The 14819-nt window shown below is 38.6% G+C and overlaps 2 protein-coding genes across 4 annotated transcripts in view; one reads left to right on the top strand and one right to left on the bottom strand.

Moving 5' to 3' along the window:
• Window positions 1-400: 400 nt before the first annotated feature.
• Window positions 401-6265, top strand: LOC131969717 (sialate O-acetylesterase-like). Its single transcript, XM_059330887.1, has 10 exons — window positions 401-575; window positions 1254-1412; window positions 2412-2566; window positions 2690-2828; window positions 2984-3152; window positions 3341-3423; window positions 3514-3647; window positions 3846-4000; window positions 4588-4771; window positions 5296-6265. The coding sequence occupies exons 1-10, from the start codon at window positions 464-466 to the stop codon at window positions 5551-5553; spliced, it is 1548 nt and encodes a 515-aa protein (XP_059186870.1). The 5' UTR covers window positions 401-463; the 3' UTR covers window positions 5554-6265.
• tbrg1 (transforming growth factor beta regulator 1) overlaps window positions 6141-14819 on the bottom strand; it is a 22858-nt gene continuing 14179 nt past the window's right edge. For 2 of the 3 annotated variants that reach the window (XM_059330885.1, XM_059330886.1), the window contains exons 2-15: window positions 14641-14772; window positions 14186-14243; window positions 13984-14066; window positions 13809-13845; window positions 13375-13437; window positions 12006-12242; window positions 11837-11907; window positions 11456-11697; window positions 10422-10558; window positions 10161-10307; window positions 9704-9801; window positions 9478-9588; window positions 7665-7810; window positions 6141-6787 (exon numbers count right to left, since the gene is read on the bottom strand). In XM_059330885.1, the coding sequence (XP_059186868.1) occupies window positions 6699-6787; window positions 7665-7810; window positions 9478-9588; window positions 9704-9801; window positions 10161-10307; window positions 10422-10558; window positions 11456-11697; window positions 11837-11907; window positions 12006-12242; window positions 13375-13437; window positions 13809-13845; window positions 13984-14066; window positions 14186-14243; window positions 14641-14759 (1638 nt within the window). In that variant the 5' untranslated portion in view covers window positions 14760-14772 and the 3' untranslated portion in view covers window positions 6141-6698. Of the gene's footprint in view, window positions 6788-7664; window positions 7811-9477; window positions 9589-9703; window positions 9802-10160; window positions 10308-10421; window positions 10559-11455; window positions 11698-11836; window positions 11908-12005; window positions 12243-13374; window positions 13438-13808; window positions 13846-13983; window positions 14067-14185; window positions 14244-14625; window positions 14816-14819 lie in introns of all 3 variants that reach the window. The other variant, XM_059330883.1, reaches the window with a different exon arrangement.

Raw genomic sequence — 14819 nt, 5'->3', positions numbered from 1 at the left:
AAATGAGATGAATACAAATGTCCTTGCTGAACACACATATTTTTGGAACATTATTGGAAGCACAGCATAGCTGAAAATGTCCATTGTAAAGCTTAATGTAAAGTGTCCTTGGGTTTCTTGAAAGGTGCAATATAGGCTACATTTACATTTTTTCTATCTATCTCAGTAAAAACCTGGAAATTTACAAATTGTGTTTTACATTTGTGTTGGGTTTTTTTTAATAGGATGTTTTGACTATTGGTTTTGGATACTATTTACATACTCAATATACATTAAATTAAATTTGAAAAGAACGATATTTCTTCTTTCTAGAGGCACAAAGGGCTTTTATTGTGAAGGTCCGCAGTCACAACCAGCCGTCTGTTGGTGCAGACCATAGACACGAAACTTGAACAACTAGTTCGGAAAAACACGGAAGTAGTTTTATAGCTCGACGCTCGACCGGTTCCTCTCTGTCTGTCACATGACTTCTTCTGACAGAGGCGTTAAGCTTTTTGTTAACGTTTGCTGTGTTTTTGTCATGGCTGTAATACTGAGTCTTGCTTTTATACTTTTAGCTTCTATTTGCGCCAGTGGTGAGTACCGTCTACAAAAACTGCTTGTCATCCATAGGCATTGTTTACACGGGGAGAGTAGAGGGAAATAGGTTAATACGATATCGCCATAAAACTTCCCCAGCTAATTCCTTAAATTCAAACTGTTTGTTTTAACGTTTTCTGAAGCCTGTACATATGCAAACAACAAAAATAATCTCATGTTTTTCATACATTTGCAGAACAGAAATCTGATCATTTGATAAAGCCAGATTTATTTATTTGTTGTTTGTGTACGCAGGAAAGAGTATGTAACGCTAACTTTAGGTGAATTTAGGAAGAATTTACTAAAAAAAAAAACTGAAAGAAGCCATGTTATGGAAGCAAAATAGCCCAAAATTGTGTGACAGTGTGTAAAAAAAATAAAATGAATGAACAGATTGTTAAAAATGTTGTAATAGCTGAGATCGCATCGTTGAAGACTGCTTAAATTTTTTTGTTTTTTTTCATTAGAGTGAGGATTAAACCGCAGTCAGAATCCCTAGCCACGTCAAACCAAGCTAAAATATTTAGAAAAATAGAAATACAATTTTAAAACAGAAACCAGAAGTCAGTCATATGTATGACCTCTCATATCCGCACTGTTATCCTTTTAATATATTGTGATTTAATCCTTCTACACGCTAATTAACTAATTTAATAATTAAACTGTGTTTCCAGATGCGAAGCTGCGCTTTGCCTCTTACTATGGAGACCACATGGTGCTGCAGAAGGCTCCAGAGAGAGCTGTGCTGTGGGGCTACGGCCCTGAGAGTGCACAGGTGACCCTTTACTTGTCAGGACAAGTGGATCAGAAAACCTCTGTCACTGTTACAAAAGGTGAGTGCACCCAGTTGTTTGCAGGTGGGAAGTTTATGTTGACATCTGCAGGCTACTGAAGACGTCAAACTGAGTGATCCGGACGGACAGATTAATTTAAAAGTGCATTTATGATTCAGTTATGCTGTTGTCTGGAAGAAGTGGAAGTTTGAAATGAAATCTGTTTTTACAGAAGTAACATTTGTCAATTTCCTGGTTGCATGTGTCAATGTCACCACTTGCATTCTTTTATCATGATCGCCTTCTTTATTCCCTCATATCAAGGTTAAAATACTCACAAACCCAGCTCTCTGGAACACACATCTGATCGATCATGAACTTCATCCAGAAAACAATCATTTTAAAAATAGTTTTGCTTCTCTATCTTGCAGACAGACCAGACAAAGCATGAATTCAGACTAAAATATCAGTGTTGTGATGTGGTTTTTGTTGGCACTTGTGATTGTTTATTGCAATTAAATTACAAATGTTTGTTTTGAGCCTCTCAATGATGTTATGAATTGAAAATTGACTGTGTTTGGGTTGAAAGCAGTATTAATGGTTATTCCAGACTGGGTTGATGACCAAATGATTGTCAGCTTGTTTACACTCTTGTGCAAGTAACTTAAATGAACACAAATGTGATCCCCAGGCAAATGTAACGCAAGAGAAACATTTGGCTCACTTCTGGTGTGATCACACTGTTAGACCCTTAAATAAAGGGAACAACTACCACTTATGAATTCAGTCGCTGTGAGAAACTGACTCAGAGAATGTGAAAATGAGGTAGTTGACATACACAAGGGACATAGTTAAACATAATTTAATGAACTCAGTTTAACACAAAACGAATAATGGAGTCCATGAATGTGGGTCAATGTGTTTTAGGGTGGTTTAAAAGAACTGTATGTGATGCCGAGTGGAAAGCAATGTCAGACTGGTGATGTTGGCCTCCGAGACAGCAGGAGGGACTTCCCAACAGTATTTTTACAGTTTATGCATCATTGACTTTGTTCACAGGTATTTGGAAAATCACCCTTGACCCTGTTGAAGCTGGCGGTCCCTACACTGTGATAGCAGTCGCTGAGAATGATGCAGCCGTCCTGACAGATGTGCTGTTTGGAGATGTTTGGCTGTGTGGAGGGCAGAGCAACATGTGGTTTACAACATCAATGGTAGGCTGAGCCACCTGTCTGTCTATCTCATGAGCTCATCACACAAACATAAATGTGTAGTAGAAACCTGTTTGTGGGGTTGATTTGGATACCAACTCTTGCATTCGTTCTTTCTCCCAATAGATTTTCAATGCAACAGAGGAGCTGAAAACTGCAGAGAAGTATCCTCATGTGAGGACTTTTATGGCATCCTTGAATACCAGTGAAACTGAGCTGATTGATTTGATTCAAGTAGAACTTCCCTGGTCTGTGCCGCCAGCAAGTAAGTCTTGCATGCATAGATTAAATGTGTTCCTTAATCCAGGCTAGTGTTTTGTTATGGTGACAGCTTCAAGCATGTTGCTATTTGTTTATGTGTGTACCACCACCTACTTGCATTCTGGGGATGGACTGATTAACAGGCAGGTGTGTTTCCAGCTCTGGCAAACTTCTCTGCGGTCTGCTGGCTTTTTGGACGTTACTTGTATGACAAGCTGCAGTACCCCATAGGACTGGTGGAGTCCTGTTGGGGAGGCACACCTGTTGAAGTCTGGTCATCGTCAAGAGCACTGCAGAAGTGTGGACTACTAGAGGAAGCTAACAGCGGGTAAAGACGTAAAAATAAATAAATAAACACAATACGGCTAGCCTGTCACAAAATGTATGTAGAAACTGACACACATAAAAGTAAAATAACGTTTTTCTTGTGCTCTTAGTAGTTTTGTGTCATCACCAAGAAAGGTTAGCTTGCACTAACTGTACTGTTGCTACTTTTTGCACAATATAATCTCCCAGTCCTAAAGAGAATTCAGTCCTGTGGAATTCAATGATCCATCCGCTGCTCAACATGACCATTAAAGGAGCCATCTGGTACCAAGGTAAGACTACCTGCGCTGGTAACATAATGTTCAGTGTAGCCACATGTATGCAAATCATGCATCTATAGTATACCTATGTGTCACTTCCAGGGGAGGCAAATACTTACTATCATCAAGACAAGTACAACTGTTCCTTCCCTGCTATGATTGGTGACTGGAGGATGGCGTTTCACCAGGGCTCAGGCGGGGAGACAGCTCCCGACTTCCCCTTTGGGTTTGTTCAGGTATGTTAGTATTTTAGTCAGCTAAAGCAAAAGTACACATGTGGTCTGAGTTTTCCAACCACAGAAAATGTGTTATCAAACACCCAGCCAAATATGAATCAAATGTGGTTTTAAAATCGTGAAAAAATTTGCAGTATTCTCCTCTGAAACGCTGGGAATGTATCATAGATCATATGCAGAATTTCTTTGTACTTGCAGCTGTCCACCGACAAAAAAGGATCCAAATATGACGGCTTTCCAGAGATACGCTGGCACCAGACGGCCGACGTCGGCTATGTTCCCAATTCCCTGATGCCGAAGACCTTCATGGCCGTGGCTTTGGATTTACCAGATGAAAAATCACCCTATGGCACGTAAGGGTGGTGATTATATGTACTCATAGCAAATCTGTACCGCACATTATACAGGTAATTATTGATAGCTATGTGTGATTTACAAATAGTACCACTTTAGGAACTGTTTCACGTAGGTTGATCAAAAATTGTTACAAGCCAGGATTCCATGTTCAACTCACTATTTTAACAACAATAACAGGTTTGACCTTTAGAGTTTATTTTGAAGCACAAAATGTTGCTGAAAGTGTTTAAATTGAACCAAAGAGCTCAGCTGTTCAAATGTCTCTGCTTCAGCTTTCAGTTTGTCTTTGGATAGAATTTAAGATCATAATAAAAACATCTACAAAACTTTTCATGGACTTGCCCCTGATGTGCTGCCAAGACACAGCATTATTCACACATCAACAGACTTTCCTAATGGACCGAAGACTGAAAGACCAACGGGGAATCAGCTTTCTGCCGTTTCTTTCTTCATTAAAAGTTTGCAAATGAAGATGTGACCTGCTTTTATATTTCAAAGTGATGCATACTCAATTGAATTTAAACCTCCTGGTCTTCCATGATGTTTGTTCAAGTGATGAGAGTCTTTGTTTTTATTGTTTCAGGATCCATCCCCAAGACAAGCAGGATGTAGCCTACAGACTGACGTTGGGAGCAAGGGCAGTGGCTTATAATGAGGACGTATCCTACCAGGGACCTTTCCCCACCCAAGTCATGGCCACTCAAACAGATATCAACATTACCTACGACCAGAAAGTGTCTGTTACATCGTCTAAGGACATCTTTGAGGTAAGGCTGGCACCACACGCTTTGGCAACCAAGCTGACAAACAAAAAATGCTATTAATCATCTGAAACCAATGACCTTCCAACAGGTTGAAAGACATGTTTTATCTTTTAAAAAATAACCAAATTACTCCAGAACTGTTACAAGCTGGAATTATCGCCAGATTTTTTAATTTTCTGTGGTTCTAGAATGAATCATGTGCGATGAATTCTATCAGGGAATATGACCAAATCTAAGCTTAAATAGAGATATTTGATTGAAATCACTTTATTCTTCATGTCTTATTTAAAATAAAACTTTTGTGAAATATTAAATTCTGCACTCCCCGTTGCAGCTGGGAAACCATTAACAACTCAGCTGAGACCACCAGTCATGTGGAAAAAATACACCTCAAACTTCTTGGGGTTCAGAGAGTTAAAAACCATCAGATATAGGCCAGGTTTACTCTAATCATGTCTTAAACATAAAAACCTTGCTCAATAAATAAGCTCCAATCAGTGATTTTCTCTCTTTATTTCAATTTTAAGATCTGCTGCACAGAGAATCAGGCTCCATGTGGGAAGTTCTCCTGGATTCCAGCTCCCATCATGCAGTGGGACGCGACCACTGTCATGGTATCTACCAGCCTGTGTCCACCTACTGATGAAGTAGTTGCCCTCAGATATGCATGGAGCGACTGGCCCTGCGACTTTAAAGCCTGTCCAATCTACAGCGATGGTGGCATTTTACCTGCGCCTCCATTTATTGTCAGCCGCCCTCAAGCCAAAGGCAACTCAAGATTGTAAGAAGAAAAAGTGATTATAAATGTGCCTTTTTTTCCTTTGGGTCTAAGTGAGCTGATAAGACAGACGTGACCCAAATTGTGCAATGAAGTCCAGAAATTGATGACACTGTGAAAATGAGTCGTTTAGCAAATATTCTTTGTTTTTAATAGAAATGAAGGTACTTAAAGGGCATTTTCGATGAAGGGATTTTTCTTATACGTGATTATCAGTTAGTTTTGATGGTTTAACTCTTGACAATGAATTTGTTTTAGTCATATGTAAATCATCTCAGAGTGGGGCAGTGCCAGATCCCACAAATTGCTGAGCAAACATTTGTCTACAATCAACGTCATTTGCATACTGAAAGATTTTCTTTGCATGTATTTTATGTCCATTTTACCAGAGTAGACCATTTTCATGCAGCATCCAAAATGTTTGTATCTTAGCTCATCAGAATGAAGAATAATGCTACTAGGCTAAAACTGCCATTAAGTGTTGGAAAGTGCCTCTTGGAGTGTTGATACCTTTGTGGCGAATGGGTGTATATAATTTTTTATATTTCTGTTTACAATCTATGCTGTTATAACTACTGCCAATGATTGCTGGACTTGTTGTAGAAAGACACGACGAATACTTTATTTGAACAAAACTCCGAATGATTAAGTTTACAACACAAATGTGTCTTTATGAACTTTGCACAATTTTCATGAATAAATCACAAATGAGCAACTAATTTTGTGTGGGCCTGTTACATTCAGAGCCAGTGCTTTTACTGCATTACTGCAACAGTTGGAAATGTAATGAAATTGTTTCAAGTTGAAAAAAGGGCAACAATAGTTAAATCACAATGCAACAGTGTGCCACGAACCGAAACCTGGCCATGGGAAAACATAACTTTTTTTTTTTTCCACATTTTTTGTGCAATTATCAATTAGTAAAAAAAAGTTGGACTCAACTGGGACTAAAATTCAGCAGATATAATATAGAGCTGTTGTGTTCATGTTGCTATTGGTATGCTATGTACAAACTTTCCAGTATATAAGCATCAACTATCCCCAGGTGATGCTGTTCGAGACTGTTTTCTGAGTTATTGAACCAAAAGGAAAAGGTGGAAAAACACCAAGTTCAGGAGAATTGCGTAAATGTACGACTTAACACTTCCAGAATCAGGAGCTGAAATATGAGGTAGAGGGTTTCATGGTCGGGGAGGTCAGGTGGAGCTGATGAGAAGAGCCAGGGGACTGCGGTGTCTGACCTGAGGAATGATGGATAAACAGTATGAGATTCAAAACAAAAACTACAACTACTGTAAAGTTTCTGGCATTTTGGCAACACTTTTACTTTAAAATCCTAATTTTCAGTTAACCTTTATTTTATGATATGTTCACAGCAGAGGCTTGAAAGGAGTAGAGATGAAAAGTAACTAAGTACATTCACTTAAACACTTAATAAGGACAATTCTGAGGTTCTTTTAATTGAGTATTTCCATTTTCTGCTACTTTATACTTCTACTCATCTACATCTCAGAGGGAAATATTGTACATTTTAATCCAACATATTTATTTAACAGCTTTAATCAATTTGCAGGTTCAGATTAATAACACAAAATACAATCAACAAATAAATAATGACATATTATTATCAGTTAAGATCAAATTTTACTGATCCAAGTGGGAAATTCCCAAGTCGGATATAAATGTATTAAATTATTACATTTTGATGCTAACACTCACTTGTATCAGAGTATTTCTACACTAAAGTATTAGTGCTGTTACCAAAGTATAAGCCCTGAGGATGTCTTCCACCATTGGTAAGGAGAGTTATTCACAGACACTCGAGTTGAACAAACCATAACTGAGTGGCTCCACTGGAGCAGCTTCTCCTTTTTGCTCCGACATTTTGACAGCAGTTGTCAGGAAAGAAGAAGCATTTTTTATATTGTTTCCCACCAAGAGATTGTAACCCGTAACCTCCTCGCTACAAGCCGTGCTGTTAAACCTGAAGGATACCCTGGTTCATATCAGTGTGATGAGCACACAGGAACCAGGATGGCCTGTAATGCTTATACAGTACAAGCAATAATCAATATCCTGTAAATGTAACAAAACAAAGGTAGTAGGTAGATATTTAACCTGTTATATGCTCCGTCTTGATGTTCTCCTCGAAGCCCTGGTGTCTCTGGTAGGCCTCAAAGTTGACTGAGGCGTCGTCCTCTGATAGGCTGTGAGGGACCTGGCCGTCACCAGGGCGACACACCTCAAAACGTATCCACCGGTAGCTTTAGAAAAAACAATTAAAAAAAAATTATTTATCAAGAAATCTAAACTCATAGTGAATGTAAGCTGCCTAAATCTATTATGTAGAATAAGTTAACATGATTTATTGTGCAATAATTAATGAAATAGAATATTTTGTCTTCAAGTTCATAAACCTTGTTCAAAGTCATATTCAAGAACTTTTTTCCAGCACCTTAAAACTGTTAAAATCCATATTTATATAAACTGCATACATTACAGGGCTTCTGCTACATTAATTTAGTAGCGGTGATCAGTCAGCCTCCACTTGTTTTCCCAGAGCATGTATTTACTAAGCATTACGGTAACAACGTGTTAGCCCCGCCTTCAAAATAAAAGCAATGTTCCGGTAAACGTTATTTTACTGCATTTTCACAATCATTCACTTATGAATACATAATGGAAGCACATAAAGCCTATTCCATTCTATATATTTAAAAAAATAATAAACAAGTAAACTCAATAAATAATAAAAGAAAAGCTCAAGCTTCTTGGTGGTAAAGACTTTAGCATTTCAAATGTGAGTAGCCTGGAGAGACTTTAATAAGGACTACATTTACAGAGGCCAATACGAGTTCAAAGTGAGTACACCTCCTTGGAGTGTCAATTAAAAGTTGTTTTAATCCCAAAAGGCTAAAATCTGTACACTGTTAGTATTAATTACTAACCTATGAATTACTTCCTGGCGTTAAACACATGTAGCTTTCAAAATAAAAGCACACAGCTGTGTTAACAGAATCCACCACAGTATGAAAAAAAAAAATGCAATAGTCTTAGTCATAGTCTCATACAATCCTGTGGGAAACACTGGATGTAAAGCATGTTTTGCAGTCAAGTACCATTTTTATACTCTCTAAATTGCTGATTGATATTTACACATGCACACCATCCATGGAACATATAACCCTTTACCCCCACTGCTGAAAATCATCACATTAAATGAGTTGTTATTGTGCAATAAACAATTAAATTTATGTTCTGTGAGAGCTTCCTACAGAAGGCTGACAAGTTAAAACAACAAAGATTTATATGTCACACGTTTCTAAATAGATTAATGTAATCCTATAAATTGATTCAGTTCCATTCACCTTATTCAAAATCTAAGGACATTTTAAACACCACTTTAAAAGTCAAGTGCTTTCAAAGTTTTCCAGCACTTTCAGGAACCCTGCTCTTTGTATCGTTTAGCTGCAGGTGGAAAGGTTACTTTGGATTACTGGCTAAATAATATACTACATAAATCAGATCCAAACAAAATATTAATTCATTACCAGCATGTCAGCATGTTTCAATGAAGTGAAAATGTTTTCCTATTATTGAAAGTTTTTAAATGATAAATATGGTGGTTTATATGTCATCTAGAAATATTATCATCTTCATCTTTAGGCTATGCATATGGCAAAAAATGTGTTTGATTACATAATATTTATTGTAATTACATGACCTCTGTGTACACTCTTATAGTTCTTTTGGTTTAATTATAACGCAACCTACAGTCAGGTTTTGTTTTAGTATAAAAACATTACTAAGCACAACAAGTCTTCTGCTTCACAGCTGAAATGGAAGACGCTTTAAAAACATGAAAACAAATATTATTCATATCCTTAAATGATATTGTGCATGTTAACCACATGTCGTGTATTGAACTTACTTGCTACATTTGCGTGCTCCAGGACAGCTCTGGATGAGATTCTGGATGGTGGGGTGTGAGAAGCCAAAGAAGTCGGCCCCGGACGGCACGATGAGCACCACAGACTTGGAACTAAGAAGAAAAAAACATGTTGAAAGAGTTTATTATTAAATTACAAAGTCACAAAAAACATGGCTTTCTGAATATATTTGTTATGGACATACAAGCTTGTGGTGAACTGTGATACCTGACAGACGCAATGGCTTTCAGGAGGTTGGAGTGGCACTTGAGGGCCGAGGAAGCCACGATGGCATTCTGAGGATCTTCTTCAGGCACAATCTCAAACTGTGGGGGATGATATTGGATTGAAATGCGATTTTGTTCACACCATTTCAAATCAAACACAAGACTGATTCAGCAAGGTACAGTACTGTGCAGAAGTCTTAGGCAGGTGTGAAAAATAATGCCTAGAAGCATTGATGTTGGTTTGAAGGCAAAGGGTGGTCACACCAAACATTGATTTGATATAGATTTTTCTTCTGTTCGCTCACTTTGCATTTTGTTCATTGATTTAAGAATATATTACAATTTCTATTATTAAAAGCATTCTTATCTAACAGCATTTTTTCACACCTGCCTAAAAACTTTTGCACAGTCCCTTATGTTGTTGTATTCACTTGGATCTAAAGTTCAATATACAATACCTGTGGACCTGCTCCCCCATCCTTGATTTGGCAGGTGTAGAGGCACTGCTGGTCAGGGTTTTTCATGCTGGCAAAGACTCGAGTGCTGCAGAAGCCCACTGGGTAGATGGCACACTCATCGTGGAACAACATTCTATCTGTGATGATCTGGAGAGCAGACAAAAGTTTGCATTGATGGGTTTGTGTGAGCTTTAAGAGAGGCTGTTGTGTACTGAAAACTAGCAATAAACAGGGATAATAAAGCTATGACATGACACTGACCTCTCCAAGGCTGTAGACCGTTAAACCTCCCAGTACGATGGGAAAAACGGGACGACCAGATGAGTCCAGAGCAATGGGCTGCACCAGTTTCCGAGACCCGTCTGTGAGTTTTCTCTTCTTAGAGATCTTCTTTGGTACTGAAATAACATGAAATAATAAAGTAAGGGCCATCTTTCTTGAAAGATCAATCCGAACCCAATTGTCATAGAACTTGGTGGAAGGTTGTAACATGGGCCAAAGAAGAACCCATTAAATTCAGGAGCTGATACAAATCACGGGCCAGAATTATTTTTCACTTTCATTACCATTGCGAGATAGGGATTTTTTTGGTCTTGCAATAATCAGAAAAAAAAGTTCCCAAAGATCCCCTCAAGTAGCAACGGTTACATTGTGACATAGGGAATGTCTTGGTGGAGGTCTGCGCTCTTTGAAGGCCCTTCTAGTTTGAATCTCCTCCTCACTGTGATGGCTGCTCCATCCCCCGAAGTCCGCAACCTGGGTGTCAATCTGGACTCCACCCTCTCCTTCCAATCCCACATCAAATTGGTCATAAAAACAGCTTTCTTCCTCCTAAAAAACATCTCCAGACTCTGACCCTCACTCCCCTGGCTCTGAGGTAGACACCCTCACTCATGTCTTTATCACCTCCTGCCTACACTACTGCAATGGAGTCCTGTTAGGGGTTCCAAGTAAGCACCAAACTGAAAACTTTTGGAGTTTGTGTCTTCACGATGCAGGCCCCACCCTAGACCTCTCTCCCAGGTGAAATCTGCAATGCTGCATCTCTGGACTCCTTCAAAAAACTCCTCAAGCACCATCTGTTCACCTCTTTCTCTATCTTTCAGTTCTGCCTAATTTAAAGCATCATTGGGTTTAAATATGCATCTGACTGACTTGTTATTGTTTTATTTATTACCTGTTAATTGTGTTGCTTGTCTGCACTTTATTGTTAGCTGCTGCTGGATACTTGATTTCTCCATTGGGATGAATAAAGTATCTATTTATCTGAATTAATACATGACCATGACACTCACGTTCATCCTTTCCGTTTTCCTTGCCTCGCTCTTTCCTTTCCTTCTTGGGTTTTTTAAGAGGTCCCTCTTCCCCAGTGGACACCACTGACACCAGGTTATGTCCCACAGACAGACTTGAAGCTGCTGCAGGACCGGAGGTTAATGCTGCAGGTGGCACAGGCGGGTGAGAGCTTGAGCTTGGTGTTGGCAGTATCTCCCCCTCTGATAAAGACTGATACTGCAACAATGACCTCAGTAAAAACCTGGAAATGACAATTAATACAAATGTGAATAAATCATTTGTTTTTGACATTGTTTAAAGGTGATGTGAAGTTGCAGGTATCATTGAGACCAATTTTTAGGATCACAACAAGAGTAAAAAACTGGATAAAATCGACTCACCTCCGCTCCTCTTTAGCTCTCAGAAACTTCTCTTCTAAGTGGGCAACTTCATCACAGAGAGCTGCATTCTCCTGCAGGTGAAACAGTAATACTGAGAATGAGCTGTGCAACAATATCATGCCATATATGTAACTAGCAATAGATTCTCAAGAGTCAATAGTTGACTCACAAATATCATGGCGCGGGCAGCTTTGCGCAGTCTAAGGTACTTCAGTCGGTATTTTTCATTCTGGTTTTTTCGTGGACCCCTCTTCATCTTGGTCCTGTGCTCTGAGGAACTAGTGGGGGATGGGAAGGCGGGCCCCGAGGCACCTGAGCCGGAACTGGAGAGGGTATTCTGCTGCGGAGAGCCGAGGAAAGTCTGTGCAGTGAAAGCCTGCAGGGCCTGCTGCCTCTCCTCATCAGTCTGTGAGGAAAGATAAGAGACAGAGGTCTGTTCATGTGCATCAGGAGTACCTGAGGCTGATGCATGCATGTCCTGCAGGATGAGGGATGAAAATACAAGATGCAAAAGATAAAATAACACTGATGGAGCTTACACCGAAACCGCTGTATGACAAATAATGAAAGTTATTGAAAATAAAATGTGCACAAAACTAAAGTAATTTAAATAAAGATATTATGTCAACTCTTAATTCATCTCAGCACCCCTCTGTGAGGTTTTTCCCTCCTATGTCCCTTTTTATACTGAAACACTGATGATATGCTGTGCAAATGAGTTGTCCGACATCATTTAAAACAGGCCTGACACTGCTCAGCTTAAGTGATCAGCTTCTGTGGTGTAGGCATTGCTAGTGTAGTAGTTTAAGTAGAAAGATGCACAAAAATATCAGCTGAACATCAGCATCAACCTGTATTCACCCTGTCGGCTGCAATCGGCAAATTACATGACATTCACCATGTTTATCTGATGTTCTCATTTAGCCAGCGCAAAATTTACACCATCACTTCAGTTTCTGACTTGAACAAAACAGTCTTTTAAAACATTTCAGTTTTTGTTTTTATATTAAATATTACAATTACTAATGAAACAATAAATTGTTTCCCTAGTAATACATAACAACAAAATAAATAACAATAAAAAACATTAGCAATAAGCCAAATTATTATTATTAATTATTTGTATCAACCCAGAATTCCCAATTATGCCTATATAAAATAAAAGATTATTATAAGACTATTCGCGCTGTGCTGTAGTTATAAGATATTATGAGTTAAAATTCTCCATTTCTGGATCAAGCAGATGTATTATCCTTCATGGCCTTTAATAGGATTTTCATATGATAAGGAAATAGATAGCAGAGATCCTCTAACATTACACCATCAGCTTATCAGAGTGCAAGATAGCAGCTAATCCACGCTGCAAAAACCCTGCTCCTACATTTCTATATTATCAAACTAGATTTTAGACCCAGATCTCATGTGAACAGCAGCAACACCTCGGTATTTATTCATGACCAATATTCTGGCCTAAAAGGTCAAATGTATTTTCAGAACTTTTTGTGTGAAATTGGCATTTAGTGTCCCATTTAACTCACCAGCAGTGCAAAGACTCCGTTTCTGTTCTCAATCCTCTTGAATCTCCTGCTGCCTTTTTGTGTCTGAAACATAACGTGAGACTGAGGCCAATGCACGGGGCTAGAAAAGCCAAATTTGATTCCCAATAGCTGGGGGGTTATTTTAGATTAATTCCACCAATGATAGATACAGCAGGTTCAAGGCTTCTGCATCTGAGCATCTTTTGTTCTGAATACAGCGCAGTAATGTCTGCCTCTTTTAAAAGTCGTAAAATAAAAGGTAAAGAAGCAGGATGGAAAAACATGGAGAAAAAAATAGAAATATATAAACACAAAGTAATACAGATGATGCATGTGCTGTGTCAGCTGGACTAACAAATGTTCAATGGAGATGCAAGTTATTATACTCAGCAGCAGAGGTTGCTGTAAGACTGCTTCTTTAACATTCTCCTTACCTCACGGTACATAACAGCCTCCAGGCTTGATTTTGCACTGCCAGGAAGAGAACAACAAGAGTCTAAATGTAGACCCAGCAACAAGTTTGCAAGTCTACTCCAGAAATTAATGATTCATGTTTAAGCTTAGAGCATGTGCAACAAGTTGTGCAGTAATTTGGGAAGTTTGCTGTACTTGGATTGAACAAGTCCCCGGTCGATTATTCTCTGTTTTATCTCCTTTATGTGCATGGGACGTCCAGCTTCTTCCAACACAATCTACATGAGAGACAGAAGAAACCATAAACACTTACGAAATGCAAAACTGGCACAGCAGTTTTTGTGGTAGATGTTATTAACAGCACCAAAATTAAATATGAGAAATGAACGGCAGATACCTGTGCAGCATCCAGCCATGTGAGGTTTGGCTTCTCTGCAATTTCACTGGCTGGTTCACTGCAAATAAGAATATCATCCAGTGCAATATTATTTTATTTAATGGCACTTTAAAAACCATTACTTGTAAAATATCACCATTTTATGGCATATATTGTTCCATGCCTGGTACAACTAAAAGGTACTGTTGGGCAAATATAATGATAACAACAAAAATAGCTCATAAGAGTTTAACTTAAGAGCTGATATCTAGCCATTTTCAACGGTTTTCTTGATAATAACCAAAATCATTATCAAGAAAACCACTGAAAATGGCTAGATATCAGCTCTCAAATTAAACTCCTATGAGTAATCTTGTACGGTGTATTTTCTACGTCTATAAATTAAGCAGTGAGATTTCACAGGAAGTTTCTACAGTATAATGAAATGTTTTAAACGCAACATTATTTGCAACAACCTCTCGAGAGTCTCAGCTGTCCCAGACAGACTTGCTATGCTGTCCAGCGCAGGAAACAGAGAGTAGTTCCCCTGTCCATCAGCCTCCATCTCAGATTCAAAACTGTTGAGTGAATCCATAGGAGACGGGGACCTGTAGACAGCAAACACATGAACAATACACGTATTATCACTTTCTGT

This window comes from Centropristis striata, chromosome 4 (genome assembly GCF_030273125.1).
Source record: "Centropristis striata isolate RG_2023a ecotype Rhode Island chromosome 4, C.striata_1.0, whole genome shotgun sequence".
NCBI lineage: Eukaryota > Metazoa > Chordata > Actinopteri > Perciformes > Serranidae > Centropristis > Centropristis striata.
The sequence above is the reverse complement of the archived record's forward strand: the minus strand, read 5'-3'. Positions and strand labels throughout refer to the sequence as shown.